This window comes from Mycteria americana, chromosome 18, assembly GCF_035582795.1.
Source record: "Mycteria americana isolate JAX WOST 10 ecotype Jacksonville Zoo and Gardens chromosome 18, USCA_MyAme_1.0, whole genome shotgun sequence".
NCBI lineage: Eukaryota > Metazoa > Chordata > Aves > Ciconiiformes > Ciconiidae > Mycteria > Mycteria americana.
The window spans coordinates 9,017,497-9,043,169 of NC_134382.1; the positions used below are offsets into that span (position 1 = coordinate 9,017,497).

The 25,673-nt window shown below is 36.7% G+C and overlaps 1 protein-coding gene across 2 annotated transcripts in view; it reads right to left on the bottom strand.

The window, feature by feature from the left end:
- Positions 1–25,673, bottom strand: part of GNB1 (G protein subunit beta 1) — a 45,689-nt gene that overhangs the window by 10,962 nt on the left and 9,054 nt on the right. For both annotated transcript variants that reach the window (XM_075520513.1, XM_075520512.1), the window contains exons 2-7: positions 14,461–14,523; positions 12,954–13,005; positions 5,565–5,672; positions 4,872–4,910; positions 2,973–3,079; positions 1,094–1,157 (exon numbers count right to left, since the gene is read on the bottom strand). In XM_075520513.1, coding sequence (XP_075376628.1) covers positions 1,094–1,157; positions 2,973–3,079; positions 4,872–4,910; positions 5,565–5,621 — 267 coding nt within the window. In that variant the 5' untranslated portion in view covers positions 5,622–5,672; positions 12,954–13,005; positions 14,461–14,523. The remainder of the gene's footprint in view (positions 1–1,093; positions 1,158–2,972; positions 3,080–4,871; positions 4,911–5,564; positions 5,673–12,953; positions 13,006–14,460; positions 14,524–25,673) is intronic.

Here is a 25,673-nt window from a genome sequence, read left to right on the forward strand (position 1 = left end):
GAATCAATCCTGCCAAGAGGTATGGGGGGAGGGTGTTTTTTGCAGCTGAAGAGTTCTATTTCTGATTCTAGTGAAAATTTTACTAGTCTGGTAACAACCTCTGATTCCATTCCCCCCAGAGAAGAAAGCTGCTCTCTGCCTCCTGATGATGCCATGGATTAATTAGTATTCATGTAAGAATTGAAGATACTAATATGGAAATCATGGTATACAGTGATTATTTTACCATCTTATCTTTCAGTTGTTACAGTAATTTAGATCACATTTACCTGCAGGCTGGGGTAAAAGGAGGAGGATGAAGGCAAAAAAAGGGAAGGTTTATTTTTATTTTGCAAACAGTATGATTACTCTTTAGTAAAAAGTTATGGATTCATTAGTTTCACAACTGGGATTCAACAATAATCCCAGCTTTAGGAGTTGCTGCTGCAGTTGCTTGTTTCTGCTTCTCTGTAGCATGCCATTTGCTCAAGTGTATTGGTAAAACTGTTTTTAAGGCTATGGTGAGCTAAGCCAGGAAAATTTATTTGAAATAAAGTCAGTTCCATGCTCCTGTACACAGACTTAAGCAGCTCTGTCAACCTAACTCAAAGGGGCAACATGTGAATTGTTACTAGCCCTGATAACAGTAACCATAACCAGTAAATACCAATCCCTGTCATATGAAGGTAAAAGTAATTCTGAACTGCATCATGTGATTGCAGCCAGAAAGTGATAACCCATTATATATATCAGGTCTTTCCATATTTAACTGCAGACAACAAATTACTATGCCTATGCTTAATTCTCTGACTGTTTTGGTACAACATGCTGATTACTTCTTGCTCTCTGTTGATCAATTTCTCTGCAGTATCAAAACAAATCCAAACATTCTCTAGAATTAAGTGTTTCATTGTTTTCTATTTGTGGTACACATTTCCATACACAGAGCACTTAAGAGACTGCTATATTCTTTAAATGCAAACTTCATTGTTTTGGAGAATTCAAAATTTAGTCTTAGGACTATGAAAGTAACGCAGCCAAAATCATGACGGGTAACATCTCCTTCCTTTGTATTTACAACTGAATTATATAGTAACATATCAGTTAGTCTTACCTTGTTTGTAGTATAGCTGTCCCAAATTATAAGCTTGCCATCCTGGGAGGCACTAACTAGAAGCCTAGAGAGGAAACAGGAAGTGTAAACAATCATTGCAGGCAGACAAGAAGGAACATCTTTGTGATGGCACTTGTCTCCACTATCAAGGCCAAGGTACTTGAAACCATTTAGGTACAGTGCAGCATTACACAATTCATTTATTAGCACTATAAAAATAATTTTGCAAATACTCAATTGCAATGCTAAATATGATCTGAAAGTGTGATGGAACACCTACATGGTAACACATTCTGACTTCAGAAAAAAACGTAGCCATGTAACTAACACCCCAATCTTGAAAACTGAGGGAGAAAACTTGCATGGAATCAGTGCTTCTCTGTTCTACACACAGGCTTCAGATTCATTGAGTTTGGGAATCTACACTATCAACATGTTTTCCTTTTTCCTAATTTTAGAACAGGAATTCAAGTCTAAGATGTCCAAAAACCCAGAATGAATGTCCACACTGAAATACAATGGAAATGAAGATGAAACACAGCAAAGATATCAATAATGGAAGGGGTAGCATTAGGAAGATTGTTACTCTAAATCAACACCACCTCAATCCCCCACCCAGCAATCATGTTTGAAACACGATGCACTTAATTCATTGTTCAGAGCTCTCTTACCTGCTTTTAATGTGTTTAAAGATAGATCAGGGATACTGACATGAAACATCTGTTTAGTCTCCACATTTTCTATGTAATTTTGGATAAAATACTCCAATATGGTATTCAGATTTGTTCTGTGCATCTTCTTCTGACCATTTCCAAGCTGAACAATACAGTGCAATCATCGAAGTACTCCAGTCTCTTTGCATTAATTTTTTTCTCCAGGTTATATTTTAGAGCTGTCTTGAAACACTTTTGCCAAACAAGAAATTGAATCCCCATCTTTTAAATAAGCTATATGCCAAAGAGATGCCTGAAGCAATTAATTCTACATATCTGTGAGAAATTAGCTTCTTTCACAGGCATAGAAAACTGAGGTACAAAACACTAAAGTTTAACTCAGTGTTACCAATTGTGTTTGTTCTGATTAACTACTACGCAATTCAGAAACTAAAAGTATAACACATCATGAATTATTTTTCATCTTCATGATGCATACTGTCTTCTTTATTAAGTACTTGGCTATTTTGCTTTAATGTATTTACCACGTGCATACACACAAGAGTTCGTGCAGCTCTTTCATAAGGCACAGCTTGTTTACACAAATTTGGTAAGAAGGTAACTTTAACGACATCAAGCTTCCTTTGAAAATCTCTACCGAGTAGAAAGAGACTAGCTGTAACTTAGAAACTCCTTAGCTGCAACTTAAAAATTCCTAAGGGGAATTTTTTTTTTTTAATCTGGTCCTGCAAGGAAGCAGCAACATATTCTTTTAACTGAAGTTTGAAAATTTGCTGCCATCAGTGTGCCTTAAAATTCTTGTAAAGAAAAGAGAATGAAAGTAGCTGATACTAGTATCATTTAGTTTCTCTCTAACTGAACATCAGTAGTTAACAGGAAGCATTTAAGGAAGAGAGGCAACTGATAATGAAATTACTCTATCTCCACAGTTCCTCAGAATTCATGTGGTACCACAACTATATTTTTCAGGCAAGTAGATGAAGACTGGAATTTTGGCACCAAATTTAGATTTGGATGACAAAAACAAGGACATTAGGAGGAAAAAAAGTGATATTAAGTGTTTCTGAATTCTCTTGGTTGTCTGAGTTCTCTTGGAATTAGTGGTTTGTAGTGGCAGGAACAGGAAAAATGACTGAGTCCTGTGCACTCAACTTTCCAAAGAACAGTGAAGCCACGTGATCTGATTTTGTATCACTAGCACCCACCTGGAATCAGTCCCCCAGTGCATTGCATAAATTTTAGCCAGGTGTCCCCGGAGTGTTCTTCTAGTGCGCATTTGAATTCTCCCCACTGGGTCAATATTAGCTGTGATCTGAAATAGGAATGGTGTCACATGCTGAATTTTTCACTTCATAGTTCCAAAAGTAACACATCATACACAATTACATTTAAATGAGCATTCCAATGCAGACCAAAGTCCTACATTTTGAATATTGACTGAGTTTTTAAATATTGCCTAATCAAAAGTTACATCATTTTATGTAGCACGTCTTTATCAAATGAAGAAAGCAGCCTCTCTATTGCATTTATAAAGACTCTCAGAAATTACTTTGTTTAGGTCATATCTTCTTAGACTTCCAGGATTTCAGACATTTGATCTTGGTTTTCTACTCCTGTATAGATAAATGTGGTAGTCTAACATTTTTTTTCCAGAATGGTGGGTGTGGGGAGGTATATCAGGCTTTAAACAGGTCTCCACTTTTAAAGGATGAATTAATAACTCTCCTTCAGATCCAAATGGCTTCCCTTTCCAATTATAGGATTAGTAAATTCATAGTATTCCTGATTTATTTAACTTCTTGAAGATAAAAGTAGTCTCTGGAATAAGTGAATAGCAAAGTGAGGAAGTAATCAGTTTAGTTGTCCTTAAACTGTTAAATTTAATATAAGTAAGTCCTCCAGTCTGGAGGGAAGTACCAGTTTTAAAACAAAACAAAACAGCACAACACATTTCCAGTACTGTAAGTAGCACACATCACAACAAATCCAAGAGTTTGTAAGTTTGTTTTATGGATAATGTCTGCATACTTCTCATGTCTCCATATTACAAAACTGTTTAGCAAGTGCATTTGAGCAAAGATCTCTACTTCTTTTCAAAGGCTATCAACACAGCTTCAGACTTAGATGAACAGATAAGAATGTTTCCCTGACATAAAATTCCTTTCATGGTGGACATCTCTCATATTAACTAATACTGAAGCTTTTTTTTTTTCCCTGTTTTTTTTTCTTTTTCCATCTTTCACCCTGGAAAACACTCAACATTGTGCCTCACCTAAAATGACATCACAAGATACGTACACTCACATGAATATTGGTATTACCTTTTTTACTTGATATTTTAGTGACATTTTAAATTAATAAAATGACATCAACCACTTCTGGACCAGCTGTCTTAAATCAGACACACAGGCTTAACAGTCAACATTCAAGCAAATGGACTGAAGTAAATGACAAGAGTAAACCAATTCACGATATATCTAGGGAAAAAAAAAAAGCAAAGGCTTGCCCCCCTCTTCCAATCTTCCAACATAATAATCTGTTTAAGTCTAAATTCCTACCAGTTTTCTAGAAATAAACCACCATGTCTCCATGAGACGTACTACAGAGTACAGATTTCCCTTTCCTCAAGTTAATATTGACTGAAGCCAAGCCAATAGGATCAAAATGTGACAGTACAGCAAGATGCAAAGGTACTAGCTCAGGTTCAGAAGCAGTTCAGACATAAGTGCAGCATCATGTGGAAATTAATAAGTAGGTTAACCTCAGCAGGTCTCATGGTTCAGATTATCACTGTAACGCAACTGTACTACTACCATAGCCATAGCAGAACACTGGGGCTCCCCTGCATTATTTTCCATTGAGCAGTAGAGATGTGCCCCGAGTTACTTCTTGAAGAAACTACTGCTCAAGGCTACCACTCTCAGAAACTGAACAAATATAAACAATGTACTTTATTTCTGGAAGAAGCCACCTAAAGGCAAAAGTAAAAAATTGATAAAGGATGCAAAAAAAAAGACTCAGTTGCACTTACCTTCTTATGCCACATTTTCTTTTTGTAAAGGAGACAAATTTTCATAATTCATGTTAAACTCTTAAATGCTTACCTGAGCCAGGGTGGCATCCGCACATGCTTTCCTAGCATCCTGCAACAGAAGAAAGTTAGAGAAATCAGAAGTAGTTCTGTACATTTCTTTATCTCTGTTTTGTCAAGTTGATCAAGCACCCTCAAAAACAAGGTTCAGAGAGCATTTCTGCTTGTCATCCAGAGAGGACCCATCCTAACTGCAGCATGAATATAACATGCTGTATGCTGTCAAAATACATTAAGCATTTAACTTCAAAATTTTCTTCTTCTTTTGAGAGAAAGGTAACATGATTTTCAACACGAAGACAGTCAAGCAATGGAACTGCTTGTCTAGACAGGCTGTGCAGTCTCCATCCTTGGAGGTTTTCAAGACCTAACCAGACAAAGCCCTGAATAACGTTATAGATGACCTTATTTTAAGCAGGAGGTTGCTTAATATTGGTTATGGTCTAGCTCAGAAAAACTTCAGTAAACATTTTGATCTAATCCATTTTGTGCAACTATTATTTTCTAAGCAATATTAAAGACCAAAAAGTAATTTCCTACAGCAGTTACATGTGCTTGCCCTTTCTAAATATCCATGACACTAACTTTAACATTGTAAAAACATTTAACTTAATGCATCATTTCTGTCCATCTCTGTTCTCCTCAAGACGCACAAATGACCATCCATCTGCACTGTAGCTTGAAGATCCACTGATACAATACATACTCTGATTTGGTTTTTCAGTTGCTCAGCCTCCTGGCGTAACTGGTCAAGCTCACTCATTTTCCTGTGCTAAAGGTGTGCTTCACTGCCACCTCTGAAACAACCAGAAATCTGAAAAACAGGCAATAATAATGAGAATTAGTAGAAGTCATAGCTTGAAATTACTGGAGTATACAAGTCCTTTCAACTGTCTCAAAGAGCACTTGAAAAAAGGGCAGACTGGTTTATAAGTACTGGAATACAGGTGAAAGTGTTTCTCTGAAATCTCTTCAGAATAAGGTGTTACCACACACAAGTGTGCTTAGCTTTTTTCCAGACACAGTAAATAAAATATAATTTGGACTTATTCCTTTCCTCCAGGCCTCTTATTTTGCATTTTTTTTCATTAGTGTTTTTCTGATTCAGTTTTGTAGAAAAACTCAAATTTCCCAAGAGTGAACGAGCAGATAACACTAAATGTTAGACATGAAAATCAGAACTTCTCTGTAGGTCTTAAGAATAGAGTAAGGAATCTTCCTATCAAAGAATAAGCACCTCAAGTATTTACAGACTGACACAAGCACTTGCAAAATGCTGTAAAAAGACCTATTGTGAACACTATCTGTAACACAGCAGTTATGAGAAATGTTGTTCTGATATCTGGATAAAAGGAGATCACTCACAAATGTTGTTAAGGTTTTTACTTGTTAATTGCTAAAATGTCTCCCTGAGATTTCCAGAATGAAATCTAACATTAACATGTTGTCAAAATAAAATTAGTATTTTTTGAATGTTAGGTTGAGGGGAGGAGTCTGAGAAACCACTGCCAACAGACGTTTTCCCCCTCTAAGACTCTATTTTCCTAGCATCAATAAGCACCACATTACTAACATATATCCCTCTGTCTGCTGTACTCTGCAGCCAGCAAGAGAGAGGCTCAATAAAACATTATCACTGAACACCCTCAACTATTGCCTACAGAGTTCCTCAACTATTGGACTGTTTTCCAATATAATAAGCATATAGATATTCTCCATTAAGCATACAACTTCTCTTTCAAAGTCACTGTTCCAGAAAGATATTGTTGGCATTTTCACTAGCATTCCATACCTAAAACTCAGCTGTTCTTAAACTTTTTGTTTTAAAATCTCTGCAGCTTGATACCAATATAAGATGCTGAAGAAATGTGCTGGTGAAGTTTATCTTTTATTGCAGAACAAGATAATTGGTTCCATTTTCAAATGCTACAAAGAGCACCTGGAGTTTATAAACAAACACTGGTAGTGTGTTTTTAGAACATTTTATTGGCCAAAATTGACCCTCTATTATTAAACAAAGCAAATGCTTTGCTAGCAGCTTTACACATTAGTCTGTTAAGATTTAATCAGCTTATTTATCTTTGCAAGCATGTGGGGTTTTTTTTCCCTAAAGCCCTTCCCAAGGAGAAAGATGAGGATAACATCCAGGTTTTTATCCAGTCACAGTAACAGAGAACATATTGTGAAGGCAAATTAAAGCAGTAGAGCAAACATCACTGTCGAAAGAAAAGATGTTTCAAAAGAGTTATTAAGACTTTAACCTTCCCTAAATATTGCTATCCCATATAGCCAGACTTATCTCAGAGCTCTCTTCATAGTAGCTAGAGTTCCAAACTGAGGACCTCAAGGAACAAATGTCAGATCTTGTCGTACCATCATTTACAAATGTATACTCTTCTCTGAAACCCAAAATATTTTAGAAAAGGAATTTTAGTTAGCTTCTGTCTCAAAAGACTCCATTCACACAACTTCAAAACCCTTTCACTTTATTGTGAAACTAGGTCTCTTCTTTCTCTCTTCTGGTGCCAGGGTTATCTTTAAGCCCCTTTAAGATTGCTTGTTCAGCTTAGTCCAAAATCCAGTTAAGACAAAACCCATCAAGAGTGTTTTATTATCCTATAACTACCTTCTTTCCTTTTGAAAGCTCTTTTGTTTCTCAAGATGTTTTGTTCATTCTACATGTAAGACAACACACTCTGTGGTTGGGTCTTTCCACAGTTTTTAGCATGCAGTCATCACTGTCTACAGCTCCCGTGTAGTTCACGCACATTGTGAAATAGTACGCACTACTCTTGTCATAAAGGAATTAAGAAACTCTAAAGACTGTTCTTAAGAATAAACTGCAAATTTTCAGATCTTTTAGCTTTTTGATATCCAGTTCTATTTCTGCCATTCTCTAAGTTAATATATAAGCCCATTTCCCACTAAGCAAATATCAGCCTCTCCAGGCAGAGTACAAAGAATTTAGAGATGGTATCATTCCTATTTCAGAGAAAGAAATTACGATCCAAAACTTAAGTGTTCTGCTCAAGGTCACAGCAACTCAACAACAGGATTAAGATAGAGATTTAGGACACCAGAGTTCCAGCTGCAGAGTTACAGGTACCTGCGCTGAAGATTTACATGCAGCTTTATTTAAAAATACAATAGGATGAATAATCTAATGTCAGTCAAAGCACATACATTCTTCTGCAACATACAGTTTAAAATAGTGCCGATGTATTTCTGCCAGAATTTGTGCACTATGCAATAGAATGCTCTCACATTTAAATGAAACAAAACTTCTTTGTATGGAACAGGAAGAGGCCTGAGGAGATGAACACTAATCCTAAGAAAAAAGTCATCTTGAGAAAGTTGACTCCACAGAAAGTGAACCCTGTAGTTTCATTCTGGATTATTTGCATAGACTGAGTTTAAAACAAATCATAAAAGCTTATTTCATGCTTGTGCCTTATTGCTTAATATAGCATGCACTGAAGGGTACTGCTGCAAATGGTAAAGCCAGACAAAGCAGCCCAATAGTGTCAAGTGCATTCTGCAGTAACACAGAAGCAGTAACGTAGATACAGCCACATAAGAAACTGAAAGGACATAAGTCACATTCCCTGGTTGATGGGATATCATAGCTTAACTAGCATGTACATGCCTTTCTTCACACAAAAAACCCCTCCATTACACTTATGTATATTTTTGTTACACAAGATAGGTTCTATTCTCAACTCTCACATGAAATTCAAGATAGTACTCTGCCTCAGCACTTGGCCTCCATTCTCTTCCAAGTCCCACTTAACACAAGGGCAGAACAACCCAAACTCCTTCACGATCTGTAAGAATTAACTAAACACACTAACTGAACCCAGCCTTCAGAGTCATTTCATAAATGCATTTTATCGTATAGTTAGTCAGACATGCATATACATAATCTGCCCTACCTACTGTGCAGCTTAGCTCCTAAAATGCTTTATTTGTGAACTCCACATCAAGACAGTCACTTACTAATGTTTTAAGGAAAGCTTCCTTTTAATGAACAACTCCAAAATGGTTTACTAACACTACAGAAACCTTTACACCTACATGCAAGATACCGTCTCCATTATCACAGGCAGCAAGGAGTTCAAGGAACTTAACAGCTACTATTGTTAAAGCAGCTTCTATGGATCTTGACCTTCAGTCACTTGCTAGGTAGGACTCATGTTTCAATATTCGGTACATGACAATTAGTAGCTGAATGCATACAACCCTTGATGTCTTTCCCATCTCTAATATCGTATATCCATATGACAAGTTCATATCTTGAAGTTAGATATACTTTTAGAGTTACAAGTTAGCCCCTATGCATTCCAAGCAACTCCAAACTCTGAACTGCATTTCTGACAGCATCCGTAGGAATGGTTTAAACCAGATTTCGACATTCCCTTTATAGTCTTTGTTGTTTCAACATCAACAGGAAGTTCTAATTCCTGCCAACATGACTGAACTCACTAACACTCAGGAAACAAAAATCGTAATGAAGCCACGGGCATTAAAATATAGGATTTCTTTGAAGGAGATTGTAAAATTTATGGGACAACCAGCCAACCGGCTTGGCTATTCCCTTATTTCTTTTACACTAAGTCTTAGGCAATTAAATTTATGGCAGACATATGAGATCCATGGGGGAAAAAAAGGGTTCCATCTTCTTGTGTACTTTTCAGTCATACTGTAAATCAGCAGAGCTTACTAGTATCGAGCATTTAAAAAAAATATATATATAAATCTTTAAAAGAGCAAGAACAACAGGTAAGGTCAGGAAAATGTAAGGGAAAACAAATATTTTCATCTATTCTCACTCTTGATACATGGGAAATTTTTATACAGATTTATTCATATTACAGACACAGAAGTAACAAGCAGAGACTGTTCAATATAGGATCTATGCTCATCGCAAACTAGCACAATTGAATATAATGAAATAATATATTCTTGTTACCCCATTTTGAAAGGAGGTTTCTAAGAGAAACTGTAAGCTTGATATGGAGGATGCTTCTATTTCTGGGGTTTTGAAAGAAGTTACTAAATTTCTAAATCAAGCAAACCTCATGCAAAAAGTCACTACTCAAGTTCCACACTCCTTTTTTCCAAATTATCACCACAGCTGTGAAGAAATAGGTAGCACCCAAACTCATGCTTACCTCACTTTCTTTTGAATATGTTACTGTGTTCTTGAAGGCAGGCTTCTCAAGAATAACACATTCACTTTGCTGAACTCACTCAAGACCTTTCCAGAGGCTGAAGTGCTTAAGTGTCTCTGCTCTAAGCCTATTTCCCCCTAATCTTGTTGACAAGTATACCTTGTAGATAATTCTCTTCTTGCTAGGGACAACAATATGCATACTTGCAGGGTAGTTTACTATTCTTCACTACTCCAAATGACCCAAGTCTCTAATCTCTTCTTACATATTACCCACAGAAGAGTCACTTTGTTCCTCTGTTTCCCACACAGGAAAATCAAGTATTGAGTTCACCTAATTTGTTACTTTCTATATATGATAAAACTTCACAATTCAACTACGTCAAAGGGATTTATCACGTCACTCAAAGTAACAACTTCTGGGTTAGTTTTTCTCTAAGCTACATGAGTTATATTCATATGTAAGAGGAAAGTTATATATGTCCAGGCAGTCAATTACATGTTGAACAACTCTGCGCAGAACCTTTGAACTGAATAAAAAGCCTTATGAAGTCTAGAAAACTTCCACATACTTTCTGCAAATGGAGATACACTTAGGATCCCAGGATAATAATTCTAATTCAAATGTAAAGCTCACTACTCAGAAAACAGTGACAGAACAATTCAAAGGCTAAGGAAGAACTCAAATTCACTCATTTCATTGTCACAACTTTCATGTCCTTTCCAGAGCTCAAGCTGTTTCAGCAACTGGACTTAATTAGATAAACCAAGGTATCATTAATACCAGCACATTTATATGTAGACTGATGCTTGCCTACATTATAAGATAAATGGGAAGAACTGAATACAACTCATCCAAGCATACATTCTCGGGCTAAATATGATTCCTCTCTAAAACTACCTGGTAACAGCAATGAAGCAATGCTTACTAAACACTTTGTTATTTCATTTTCTCACACCATTCCTACAAAAAAAAGAATAAAAAAGGATGGAGGCTTCCATCCTCTCCTAAATAGCCTGTCCTGTGAATAATCTCTACAGATTAAAAGAAGAGAACACAGATTTGAAATCACAGCTATCATTAGTCAGATATTTAGAACTTCTGTCCCTTGATGGCCAAACTTTGTTTGCTACAAGGTATTTTTACTACACATCACTACTACCAAAAAGTAAAAGTAATCCCACCAAGCCATTGTTGATACAAAGTCTGGTAACACAGAGGGTTTAAATTTACATTGTTAGAGTATTACTCAGGCACAGTGATTTCATAAGAAGGTTAGCCAAATCACCTTTCTCCCAAGTGAATAGGCTGTCTGATACTTGTTCCCTCAACATCTTTCTTGCTAATACGCATCACTCCAATGTGTACGAAACAGCCAGAAGAAAAGCAAACCACATAATTTGCAAAAACAGAGCCAAAACTTTACAGCCTTAATAATAAGTTCATGTTATGCCTACCAGACAGTCTCATAGCAGGTCATCTGATTAAATGAAGCTGTGCTAATCTATTAGATACCACAAATCCTATTAGCAACATGCACAGCAGCTTGTACATTTTCACAATGACAAAGGAATTATACACAATGCACTGTTAGTTCCAATGTTTTAACATCATACTGGCTTTGAAAATCTGAGGGGTTTTTTGTTATTTAATCGGAAGTATATATTGATTCCTATTTGACTTTTATTCAATAGAAAACACAGTAAAATCAGAATTGCTTGTGGAACAAATTTGGGGTGTTCACTCTCCCATTTATGTGATCCAAAATAGAAGACAAAAATATTCAGGGGTGACTTCTGATCCCAAAGTACACACATCTCCAGATATGGTGATCAGCAAAAAGAAAAAGAGTATAGATAATTTTAGAAATCATAGAAAAGGTATACAGGAAGACAACATAAGAAATGTACAGAATCACACAAGCTTCTGTGATACAAGCTTTATTTGAAGGGGGAAAAAAAAAACCCAACAAACTATAGAACATGCACTGAATAGCTCAAAGACATTGGCTTAATACCCAGCCCTGGTTAAAAAAACCCAAAAGGCTATACAGAAAATAGGACGGAAAATACTGAAAATATCATAATGCCACTGAGTAAAAGCAATGGTTTGTCTACACTGGGAACACTGTGTAAAGTTTCAGCTCCTGCTCCTCCAAAAAAGATCACTGGAGGTGTCTAGGGTTGACCAAGGTAACTAATTACAGAACACCTCAGAAGACAGGTTTAGAGAAAGAGATGGGGGCTAGCTTGCTGCTTGCTTTTTGAAAAACAGGTAAATATCTAGTAATTGAAAGTAACAAATTTAACTGAGGAAATACTTTCTACATAACACATGGCTAACTAGTAATGTTCCTCACAGACTAAGGGGCTTCACAAGACGCAGAAACATTTGAAGTTATAGTCTGGAAGGAAATGAAGGTTCACTGTTCCAAGAATATTAGTAATAATTGTGATTACACAGATTATAAACTCTGAAACTTTTAGGTTCTGTTTAAATAATACTGACACACTGAAAAGAACATTCTGACAAGAGCCACTTTGCCGAAAAGAAATTTGGCCTTCTTTTGTCAAACATGGCGGATAAGTAATTTTTCATTCATGAGAGAATAACTATGCTCATCATTTTATTTATTACAGTTCCCTGCCCCACTGAGATGAAACAGTTTCATCTATGGTCTCCCTCTGCTTTGCCAGATCCATTTCTGAAATAAGGCAGGCACACTAACATCTATTATTTAGCAGGTTTCCTGGCCATTTTAAAATCCTTCCTGTTGACATAAGAATACACATGCTAAAGTAGAAAACAGGTACTTTAGGCTTGCACAGATTAACGGCTAAAAACCTGAAGTTAGCCACTTTTTAAAAATAGTATGAGTTTCTCAAGCACTAGAAAAAAAGAAACTACCTTATTTCTCTACTTACATTTTCTCTCACTACAGTAGAAAGCCAACTTCTGCTGTCAAACATGTAAATTCTGCAAAAAAAAAAAACCAACAAAACAAAAACCAGAATTAGTACAATTATCAAGAAGTAACACCAATTTCTTAACAAATCTAGCAGAAATTAAAATACTATTAAAGCACAGACTATTTTTTGTTAGCGAACTTAAACAGCCGGCTTGTCTTCATGAAGGAAATGGGCATTGCTTTAATAATACTAACATAACCAAAAGACTTGCTCATGTCAAGAAGCTTTTAACATTCTTTTTCCAAGAAACCTCTTGGAATCCTCAGATAGTTAATTCTCCTCCCCTAGTGATACAGAAGTCCATACTATTAGAGAGTTTAGGATCGTGACAAAACGTTGTCTCACTCATACAAGACTGATATTTTCACTGCACTACAAAGTGCCCCCCCAATCTGCATTTTCAAAGCATTGAAATTATTTCTGCTCAATACTGTTCCTGAGATATGCTTGCTTTCTAAGCACAATTAAATATCAAGATATCTATTTTATCTAAAGAAGTTACATAAACCTCCTACTAATGAGCTCAAGTGAGAGCACAACACTCTTCTAGAAGAGTTACAACTTCTAATCACTAAAGATATTAAAAAGTAAAAAAGTAAAAATCGACACATTAAGTAACTCACACACTTGCAGTCTGGAAGACTGTAATGATTTAACATACAAATCAGCTTTGTAGCAAGGTGAAAAAACTTCTTGTAAGAAATTTCAGAACAATTTTTTCCTCTGGCAGCACAAATAATAATTATAGTTCATCCCAAGGTTTGAAACATTGACAACCGCTTATACATTCAAAACATCTGCGATCTGTCTCTATCACACAGCAAGACAAGGGCTATAGGTGATGTCAATGGACACCTGAGCGTACATCTTCAAACTCGCTGCATCAGGACAGTGGAAGACTATTCTAAGCACAAAGCAAGAATGTACTGAAGCAAAATAATCTTAAATCAGAAAGCCAGTCTACTGCTTCGTATACTTTAAACTGAAATGCTTACATGTAATGCATCTTTCTGATTTTACAGTTCACTGTTAGCTGGAAAATTTACAAACCACTTCAGTGTCTGGTATGGAGGTTAAGCTACTTAGGATATGGGTCATCCTCATCCAAGCTCATTTATAGATGAACAGTTTAATACTGTGATTATGAAACCATCACAGTGTAAGCAGTTTTGTTTGTTACTGCCAGAACAACACACTTTTAGACATAAAACAGTAACTCACACTTAAGAGGCCAAACTCCATCCCCCCAAAAGACAAACACATGACATGACCATTTTAAGTTCTGAAAAAAGATCAACTGTATTCAACTTTCAGAAGTCTCGACAGAAAAATTTGCCCACACTGCAGAGATAATGAAATCTAATGAAATTCTGAAAGAATTACCTGAAATGTAAACAAGTAAAATTATGCTGGAACACTAACAGCACACAGAATACACAATAGCAAAGGCCAAAACACACACCATTATTGTCCTGTGCTGCACCCTCATTAATGCAGGAGAGGTGTTGCAGATTTCATATGCCTTCTGCAAAAAAGAAAAACAAAAACAAAACAAAAAAGCTACTTTAACCAGCCTGCAAGAAGAGTAAGGAAGCATAACAGCAAACTTTTCCACAAAGTTTAGTTTATTTTTCAAACCAAGTTAAGTTTTCAGTTCGGTATGCTGAAAGCATCCTGTGATGCCTGCAGAATGCAATCCTGGCAACTGAGATATTTTCAATTCTACATTAAAGGTGGAGCTCATTTAAGAAGAAAAGTAGACAAGCTACTTAAGAAGAAAAAAGATCTGCATTGCCACAAGCTTCCATTTTTAGCTAAAATGTAGCCTGGTAAAAGCAACATGAAAATTACAGGCCAACTCATTCATCGCACCACAGTACTGGTTCAGCAAAGAAAGAGTTCTTATAACAAGCTTCATACACTCTGCCTTAATCAGCCCTTATAACCCTGCTTAGCTGAGAGCTTGAGGTTCTCAACATCAAGAACTGGGGTTTCTAAAACAGGAGAGAATAAAAAGTACCATAGAATACTTTTAAGCATGGTTCAAGTGGTTAAACCTTTACACCAAAGGACCTGGAGGTCAGCCAGCCCTACACATGGTTGGTGTACCCAGTGTCCCCATGTTCCCATAGCCTTCTGCTCCAAGTAAAGAACCACAGCAGTTTGGACTAAAAAACAATAGAGTAACTCCAGAAGGCAAAAGCATCGTAACTTCTGGGTAGAGCTTCCCTACTACAGGTACTCACTAACTGCTGTCAGCCTAATATTCTTTTTTCTTTAAAGATTTTGAAGTAGTTACACTGAGGTGACAACCCTACCTAAAAATTTATCTCAACTTCAACATCCACCAGCACACAAGTCTTCATATGAAGACTACTTCTGCAGAAGAGACTACAACTTTTTTCATGAGGTTGGGGAAAGCAGGGAAGAGAAGAGGGAAGAAAGGAAGAAAAGGGACTTTGAACAGAAGGGAAAGCATTCAGAAGTATTTTACTTTAACATCCTAGCAAATCTGAACAACCCTCCAAAATTAAGCAGCTTCCTAAGAAGATGAAGTACACACACAGTAGCCCTCTCCAAAGCTATTAGCTGCATAAATGTGTTTTTCTTCTTGACCTATGGATTCAATAAGAGACTTAAACCCAAATATTCTGGATGTTAATTCCACCTGCACACTTTCTTAAGACTGCTTTACACATACATTGACTACATGCCAAAGGCCAATATTTGAACTGCAGCAAAAGCATTCCAGCTTCTTAAAACACACCATCAAGTCATACATAACCTGACGTGAGGCCAGGCACGGCACGGCACATCAAACAAGACACCTACCCACCAAGGGTTTAGCTCAGCCCCTGGGACAAGGTTTGACCAGGCTTCCTAAGCAGCTGCCCTTGCTGTATGGATGCGGACACGGCACAGGCAACACCAGTTCCTCTTTAGCAGGGAGATCTCCAGCACAGCTGCAGGAGGGGTCCCACCCCAAACCAGTCCCCAAGAGAGGCACACTACTTCATGTTTTGGGGGTCCTGGCTGACTGCAAGCTGAACATGAGCCAACAATGCTTCTTCGTGGCAAAGCCAGCCAACAGCATCCAGCGTTGTACTGGGAAAAGCATTTGCCAGCAGGCCAAGGGAGATGATCCTTCCCCTCTACTCAGCACTGGTGAGGCCACATCTGGAGTAGAGTGTCCAGTTCTGGGCTCCCCAGTACAAGGACAGACACAGAGCTACTGGAGAGAGTCCAGCGAAGGGCCTTGAAGATGATTAAGGGACTGGAGCATCTCTCATATGAGGAGAGGCTGAGAGACACGTTCAACCTGAAGAAGGCTCAGAGGGGCATTTTATCATTGTGTGCCGTCTTCTGTACAGACACGTATTTTGAGTGGCTTTATCACGTAGTTTAAAGCAGATCTCAATCAATACTAGTAAAAACTAGTTTCCATGACCATTACACTACTTGAATTTTAAAAATTTCTTGCATAACACAACCTCCTGCAAGAGTGGCACAGAAGGTTGTTTTATCCAAAGCACTCAACCATAGATGATTTCACGGGGGGGGGGGGGGGGGACACCAAAAACAAAAAACCCAAACAACCAAAAACCTACTAGCAAACATCAATATTACTATTAAGGGGAAACAACAGTTTCAAATGAAGTTACTTTGCTGCTCTGGTATATCTTCCTTACCAACATGCACCCCTCTGAACAGGATGCATCCTACACCCAGCAAGGACAGCTGTATGTAGGCAGGCAGTCACTAATTTAGCATGCAGATGGCTTCTGTTCAGGTACCCAACATTTATCACCACTATAACGTATCAACTACATGGTAGAGATAATGTCTGTGAAACTAGGAATTGCAAGTCAGTTTATTAAAATTATTTCTTACAGTCTACATAGTTCATTATTATCACAGAACAGTATCTTGATACCCAAGAGATTACATGACCTTTCCAAATCACTACCAACAACATGAAATTCCAATTATGCCACCAGGCAACAGTAATTAGAAGTCTGAAATTTAAAGCTATGCTTCAAGACTATTCTGTATACAAAAAAAATCAAAACAAACAACAAAACCACCACACCACCAACACACCCCCACAAAAACACCCAACTGTCCTCAGTTTGATGGCTTGGTCCTAACTATCAACATAAACAGTTCTATCAGACAGCTGGAAACTTGAAGGACATTTTGGTATCTGCATGTGTATGGGCTCCTCTAAGAGTTAAGTCTAGTCCAGACTTTCCTTGTCAAGTACAGATCTGTATTCCAGAAAGCCTAGTCTTTGCTGTCACCTCCTACAAGAGCAGCTTTGAAGGACAGCCTATAGAAGTATAAAAAAATAATTACAAATTCATAAATCTAAATATGCTCAAGTGAATGGATACAACTCCTTCTCATTTATTTGATGTCTTCTTTCTGGGAATCATCTGCTGCGTCTATAATTTCCAAGCACACAAGCTTTGAAAAGCAAGCAATACCTCACTAACATATTTGCAAAACAGATTACCCTAGTAGGGACAATGCTAGATTGTACAACTCCTTCGAAAACTTACTGAAAACACTTCTGTAGTCAAAGGCTAGCATGGCTGGACCATTTCTGTGGGAGGTACTGGCTGCTTCTTGTGTTGAAGAACTGCCAAGTTTCCAGGTGAAACAGTCAGTGTGCTCAGTAGACATTTTCCGTATATTAGTGTGAAGTACACACAAAACAAGCAAATATCAGGTTGATAAGTGTTAATGCTCATTATGTAACAGTTACATTAGCTGGTTAAAGAGCTAATTTCTAATTGAAAATTTCCATTTTCAATATCATATGCAAGTACAAAATAATAATTATATAAGCTAAAAATACCTGTAACTGAACAAACTGATTTCACATATGCCTCATTATTACATATAGTTCAATTCTTGAATTGCAGGTCCCATTTTAACTAGGTAGCTTTCTACAAGGGTCACCAATGTTAATACTTAAGAGATTTTGTGCATTAAAAAAACCCTGCAGAATACCTGGTAATGCAAGATTCTAAAAAAATTAGTTTTGTTGTGCTTGCTCTGTCCAAAGACAAGTTTTTCTGGTAAATTAAATCCTTCACCTGTTTCCCATGCACAAGACTGAGGAAAATACATTCAAGCTCCGCTCATGACTTAACAGTATGAAGTTGCAGCCCTATTAGGAGCTATGATCTTTAAGATTACAAGTGACATGTCCTTTCCTCCTCCCGCCCCCCCCCCCCTTCTATTCTATTTCTATTTCCCTATTTCCTATTTCTAGTAGTAGAAATCTGGAAGGGCTTTCCTCCTGAAGAAATTTGTGCAGTTTTTCTATTCTGCTTGACATATCTAGAAGACTGCATTAGGAAAAAAAATTTCTCATAGCTGCATAGAACACAGGAAAATTGCTGGATAAACAATTAAAGTCAGTTCTAGGGTCCTTCCAAAGTTCTGGATACATTCTTTCATCCTGTAACCTTATTCACACAAAACAGCACATACAACAGGAAAATCCAGGCATAACAGATCTACATGAAACAGCTTCTGACCAATCAACATGGCCATCCATCAAACTGCCTTCAACTAAGCAGTCAGGACAGCAGTTTTAGCACTTCAGAAACCCACAAACAAAATCCATCCACCCTAAATAGCTGCTAGTACTCAGAAAAAAGAAAAAAAAATTAAGCCGTTATTTCAGAAAATTCAGGTGAGAAGCCAGATATTGATAAAGCTGAAAAACTTGCAAGACCTTGCAAAGCCAGAATTCAATAAGCTAGTTGCACATTCAAAACCCTAAACTTGAATTACTGTCTCAGAGAAACATTGTATTTTTGTCTCCTCCAAAACTGTTACAGAATAATTCACACAAAAGAAGATCACTTCTCTGTGCAAATTCCTCAATATGCCAGAGGTTATTACCACACAGTAAAGCAATAGAACATCTAATGAAAACCACCAAACTCTAGCTATATCTGCTTTGCATAATCCATCAGCTTTTGCTTGCATGCCTAGATTTTCTAAGACCCGAGGACTCATCAGTCCCTATGATTAACAAGTATTGGAAAATAAACCTTTTGGATAGTTTACCACTTTCTCAAAACAGAATAATCAGCAGACAACAATGCTTAAGATCGTGGCAGGGACACATGCTTGCAATAAACAGCTCTGTAGTGAAATAGCCTGTCTCCTTCTGCCACCAACAGTGAACAAACTCAAGCTGTCTACATGGAAGACAGCATCCCCATGTTGCCAAAATACTCACATTTCCTGATGCTAATCCCATGACCTACATTTGGGAAAAAAAAAAAAAATCATACTCATGCAATATTTAAGCATAAAAATCTGGACTGTAACAGGTCACATCATTAATCGTTTCTAAATGCATCTGCAAGCTATGTGCATTATTAAAAAAAGAAATCTTAATTCTAAGTACAGCAGAGAATTTATGTAAAAAATAAAAGAATGGATTATTACAAGTTTAACAGATGCCTAAAGCCAAATGCTTAAAATCACACTTTTTAAAAAGAGGGGTCTTAGGAGATCTTTGAAGTAGTTCACAAACATTAATAACTGTTGGTACTTTAGCAACCCAAGTCAAAAGATTTCCTAACTACATCTCTTCTCTTCTGCCTTGCTCTGAAAGAAATTCACATTTAAGAGCATTCTAACACTTCCTGATAAGTGGCGGGCATAGGAAGCTAACTTATTTTAAGAACAAGAATTACTGATATTTAGTATCAGTTTGCAACAAGCTTTTATTTATTAAGAATGTCAAAAGCCAATACTCTAGGTTTTATTCCTTTGTTCAAAATTATCTATATACAATTACTGCTTCTGAAGAGCAACATGTCTACCGATAAACTGCATCAATTTAATCAAACTGGCCAGTGATGTTTTTGGCTGTCTTCTTTCCTGATCTTACAATTAAAAAAAAAAATCCCCACAGTAAGCCAGGAAAACTTAGAACCTGCTTGTGCATAAATTTCTAGCTACATTTATCAGAAAAATAGGTTACTGAAAATTGTCACTTAATAAAGTATCCCCTTATCCAAAACCAAGCAATTTTGTTGTCACATACTACTAGGCATCTCCCTTCAGACTGAAAAACAAAACCCAGGCAGCATTGAAGGAGAATATATTACTATTAATTAACCAACACAGAAATGACTAAGCATTTATTACTAGATGCTTCCATCTGCAGAGCCTTACTGAACAGTTGTTCCTTACTTCAGCTGTCATCTTTCATTGCTTCCTTCAACTCTTTTACCATTACCCTCCAGTTTTTACTGGCATTTTCACTTCATTTGTGAAATGAAGTGACCAGCATCTGTGTTTTACCTAAACAGGGCAGAGCACATGCACAACAGGGATATCACAGTCCTACTTTAATACTAATGCCACTGACACACACCATATTTCTCACCATATAGAATTAATATTATTGCCATGAACAAAGAAGTAGCTACAAAGGTCAGAATACGTAACCAAATATTGCTGGATCCAAACACCTTCTTGATAACACACAACTAACTATTCATGAGCTGCAGAAACAAAAACTAGGTCTTACTAGGCTAAAAAAAAAAAAAATCCCAAAAAACCCAACCACCACCATTTTGCACTTTAACTGCTAGAGACAAATCAAAAAGGTTTTAGTTACTTTCTCAGGCCCACTAACATGAATCAACTAGGCTTTGTGCCATTTGTCTAGATACCATTGTTCCTTCCAAAAAAATTTTTTTTTTTTTTTTTAATCACAGTAACTATTTATATCCCCTTGGAATTGTGGTAAAGTTACTTTTTGTAATTTTTTGAGGAAATACATTTTTTGACATAAGCCCTTTAGCATCAGGAATGCTTAAGAGCTTTACTTAAGAGGAACAAAACATGCCTAGCAGGAGCTATCTGGAAAGCTGCTAATAATGAGAACAGTTTCATAGTTTGGATTTAGAAGTGTTAAGGAGGCAAAAGAGGAAAAAGACAAGGGTAAAACTATAGCACAAATCAGTCAGATATAGGAAGGTTGTCTGGCATTCGAAGTGTTATTAGCAATGTGTTTGCATAGAAGTTGCAGTAATGCAAAAAAAAACCCCAGAAACAAAACAAGAAATCCATTATTTCTTCTCCAGGGGACCTAAAGTAATGCCACAGTATCAGGATATTACCTTTTCAAAAAATGTGTAATCTCTCATCTAGATCAGCTGAATCTATAGGTGGCAGGTTTACAGCAGTTCAGAATGCAAGCTATAAACAGTACATTTTCTCCTAGAAGCCAGAAATGGAAGCACACTGTTGTAGGTCCAGTTTATACATCATCCCAGCGTGACGAGTCAGTGACAGAATCATAACATAGCAAATGAAAACACATTACACATCTAAATACATATACTTGTTTCTTTTTAGTAAAAGTCAACATTACAACCACATTTGTTCAGGTATCAAAACAAGTTTGTAATCCACAATTTAAGAACATGCCTATAGTAAGTTGCAAGCCTATTAAGAAACATAATTCTTGTCAATCCTCATGACGTTTCCAAAGATTGTTTTTTAAAGGTCACTTTTGGGTATAGCAATTTTCCCGTAGGTCTTCAGTTCATTTTCTGTGATTTAAATACATTCAAGAAGTCCTCATGAAGACTGTGTATTTCTCCATCACAACGATGTTCTGCTCAAGCTCTCCCCAAATAATTCACAGTAGCTGCTGAGGAGAGCACAGCATGTGACTGGATCATGTTGCACTGAATTCACAAGCAAATGAACAGCTAGATGCAAAACCTCACACAGAGGTAGGTGATTACACCACCTCCTGTTACCAAAATCCTGAAGATTACAATAAAATCTATCAGGTGGGTCAACTGCCACTGACTGAGGGTTAAAGTGTAAGAGAAGAACAAGTATTTTCCAAAAGCCTGAACAGTACTTGTCTCAGCTGTTTGCCAACACATCTGTATTGGCATGATCTTCTCAACCTTGTTAAAAATCATGTATTGTTTCAGATATTACCATTACAGTGACATCAGTAGGTACATTAAGATCTTCACTACAATATTTATTATATTAGAGGAGGAAATGGGCTATGTGATCGCTTATTTAGAAAACAAAAAACAGAAACAAAACCCAAACAAAAATAGCAAAATTTAACATGAAAAATACTAATAAAAAACCAGTAAGACTGTGTACATGCATAAGCACAGAAAATTAGTAGAAATTCCTATTATTGTATTTTGTATTTCCATACATTTCAGCTCAACTATTTTATCAACAGAAGCTGAATCATCCATTTCATTCTACGTATGCCAGCTAGTAAAGAGTCAACTGAGTCAAAGGAGAATCAGCTGCTTCCTATTTACACCCTTTTAAAAATACAACTAACTTTCAGAATGCTACATTTAGCAATATTACTTTTTACATCCTTAAAAGTCAAACCATTTAAAATTAGAAGAAATAGCCAAGCAAATCAACATACCCTTATTCTTGAGCTAAGGGAGACATTTACAGATATATGGCTGTCTTTTATGGACAATTTTGCTTCTGAAAAGCATCCCCCTCATCCATGCATGTAGGCACAGACTTTAATTGAGATGCTTGCTTGCTTACATATCTCACTGCACTAAGGCTCTCAAAGCACTAATGAAACACACATTATGTTTCCAGAAGCAGCAAGATAATTTATATTCTATCAAACCCGAATTGTGCTTTACCATACAGATCAAGAGTTCCACCCAAAATGCCTTTCATTGTTAAGATCGAATCCTGAAAGAGTACTTCAGTAACATGGATTCTTCTTTCTGCTCTGACTTAGAACGACTCTGAGAAAGTAAGCAAGCTTTACTGTATTAAGCTTTTATAAAAATAATAATAACTTTACAAGTCCAATACAAGCAAAGGTGCCCCCATCTTAGAGACAGGCTGGACAAGACTGGATAACTGCCCTCTGACCATCACATCCTGCCTCAACAACAATACGGTAGTTAAGACATTTGAACAAACCGTCTGCTCTCTTTGTGCCTCTGCTACACAGGCTGTACAAAACAGCCTCAGAGGTCATCTGAACGAAAAAGATTCATTCTTTACAACTGTGTTAAAGATCTTATCCAAGCTTCAGTTAATTAATAAAAATAATACATTTACTTCATTGAAATAATAATTTAGGCGTTCAAACAGCACACTGTTCTTCAGTAAGAAATTAACAGAGCACTGTTAGAAAGAAGTTAAGCTACGCCATGAAATAACTGCTTTCCAGCACCAGTCTGAAGATAAAAAGTATTTCAGTGGATGTTAAAAATCAACAAAACATACTACATGCATACAGCAAATAAAAGAATACTCAGTAGAGATTAAAATATGGCATGACTTCTCTAATCTTTTTACCCAAAATAGACTGAGCAATGCTTTGGTCTCTAGCCCTGCAATCAACATAACCCATCTTCAATTAATGTGCAAGCAGTTCCATTAGTTTTGATAGCAATGATTTATACCCCTTAGTAGCTCATTGATTTCTCCCAGCAATTGCTGTATTTTGATATGTACTGTTGATGCAAAATAAGTTAAGGTACAGAAGAACAGGAACAAGAAAAGCAAGGCTGACAGACTGAAAAGTAGAGTAGCACAGGAGACCTTGAAGACATTAGACTGAGACGTGGTGTTTGGGAAAGACAATGCAACAAAGCTTAACGCTGCTATGAAAGTTAAACTTCAAGTACAACCCAGGGACAATATCACAACAGAACGCACAAAATTACAGCAGGAAATACTTGCTTTCACCCTCGGACATTCTTCTTTCCAGAGTACTGCATTAACCCTCTTAAAGCTTCTGGCATTAGTCTGTAAGTAGCAGTTGTACTCCTCTAGATAGTATGCATCTGGTTAGGTGATCAAAATAAAGAGGAAAATATAATAAAAGGAAAACAAGTAAAGTACTACTAGGGTTAGGAACCAGGGTGGGAATTAACTAAGAAAGACAGAAATGAAAACATCAGAAGACAATCTGATCTGTTTTAGGAAAAATATATGTGCAATTGAAGTAAAAAAAGCAAAGTCTGTTTAACAAAGCCAGTAAGGTTAGTTGAAATCTGTAACTCTTAAGGTTCTGCACTGATTTCCTTGATCCTCTGCACACTCCCTTTATACAAGCACTGCTTCATGTTTATTTGGGGCCCCTGGACACTATTGTTGTGCAAAACTATTTGGGTTTTTGAGGACAGTGTGGTTTTGAGTTTGTCTTTAAAACAGAAAACACACTAACTGCAGTAGACAATATATCAACTTGGTCCTTTAAAAACAAAAAAGGAGAGAGCTTTGAAGACAGGCCACTTCCACCTTCTACAGAATATCACGGATTCTGACTTGGGAAAAAACACAGTTGTTGTTGTTTCCAACTTCAGCTTGCTTTTATAAGTTCCTTCATCTTCTGCAAGAACCAAGCTCCTCATTAACTAGAACGCGAACTGTCACAGTTTTGCAGCACAGCACATGGTAATAAACTATTTGCCATCTTGGGTTCCTTAACATGCTAAGTTGTGAACTGGCAAGGCAGCTGCTGAACAGCAGATGTCTATGCCACCTTTTGTGACAGAGGGCAGCAATAACTGGCTTCCCCAGAGTGAGCCCTTCTGAGTTTAATTCACAACTGCAAGGATATGGAACAAAAAAATTACTACAGGATAAATTAGACTGAGAAATCAAAACCAAATGAATTAAATCTCGAATTCTCCATGGTATGTATATAGGTAAAGTGGTAGTCACTGCTAGCTAGCAGTTTAACATCCCATCTTATCTCAAGAAAACCTTTTCAAATGCTTTATATTTGATCCCCAGGGTAGCAAACAAAAAGTGGAATTTCCAGTGCCTGATTTAGTATGAGTTCTATTTTCTAATATGAGTTAAAAGGAAGAGAGAAGAATCAGACTAGAAGCAAACATGAAGATTACTGGGCATCTTCTCACATCTAAGGACTTGCCTAAGATTTCCAAAATGTTTGGAAGAATTTAATTCTATTTTCAAAGTTTCTGAGTTTATAGTGTTTTTAAGATGTTTTCTCCTTTACTTCAAGATACTGTACTCCATTTGATTATAAGGTTACAGATTTTTCTTTTTGAAATCAGTACATAATTGAATCTTGGATATCCTGAGTTTGTAGTATGTCAAATTCAAGACTAATGAGAGACTTTGAATAATCAGATACCTAAGTACTCACAGCTGTGAACTACTGTGCCCAGATATTAAAGCCCCAAATGCAGGTTCTGCACAAGTTCCACCTTGCCCATATATTAGCAATGAATCTTTTTGTAGGACAAACCAAAGTACTTCCTGAATTGCTGAAGCTTCGCCTATTGTCTATAGGCACAAGAATAAAGGAAGACAGTAAGTTGAACTAACCAATCTGACTTGACTGTCCAAAGTTTCTATGATATTTAATTTTTCATACATGAAAAAAAATTCCCCAACTTCTCAAGCATCTATTAAAGATACACTACTTTGTCGAGATTTTAAATCTGTTAAATTGTTCCTGTTCAATATTATTTCCTTTTCTTTAAGTATTATACAGTCTTTTAACCAAAGTACTGTATATTAACTTCTACAGTAAGTTTTCAGGCACTAGCCAGATAATATCTGACAACCTGTAGTGAAATCCAGGACTCGGTAACCTGAAGCATAATTAAATTGCCATAAGCATCA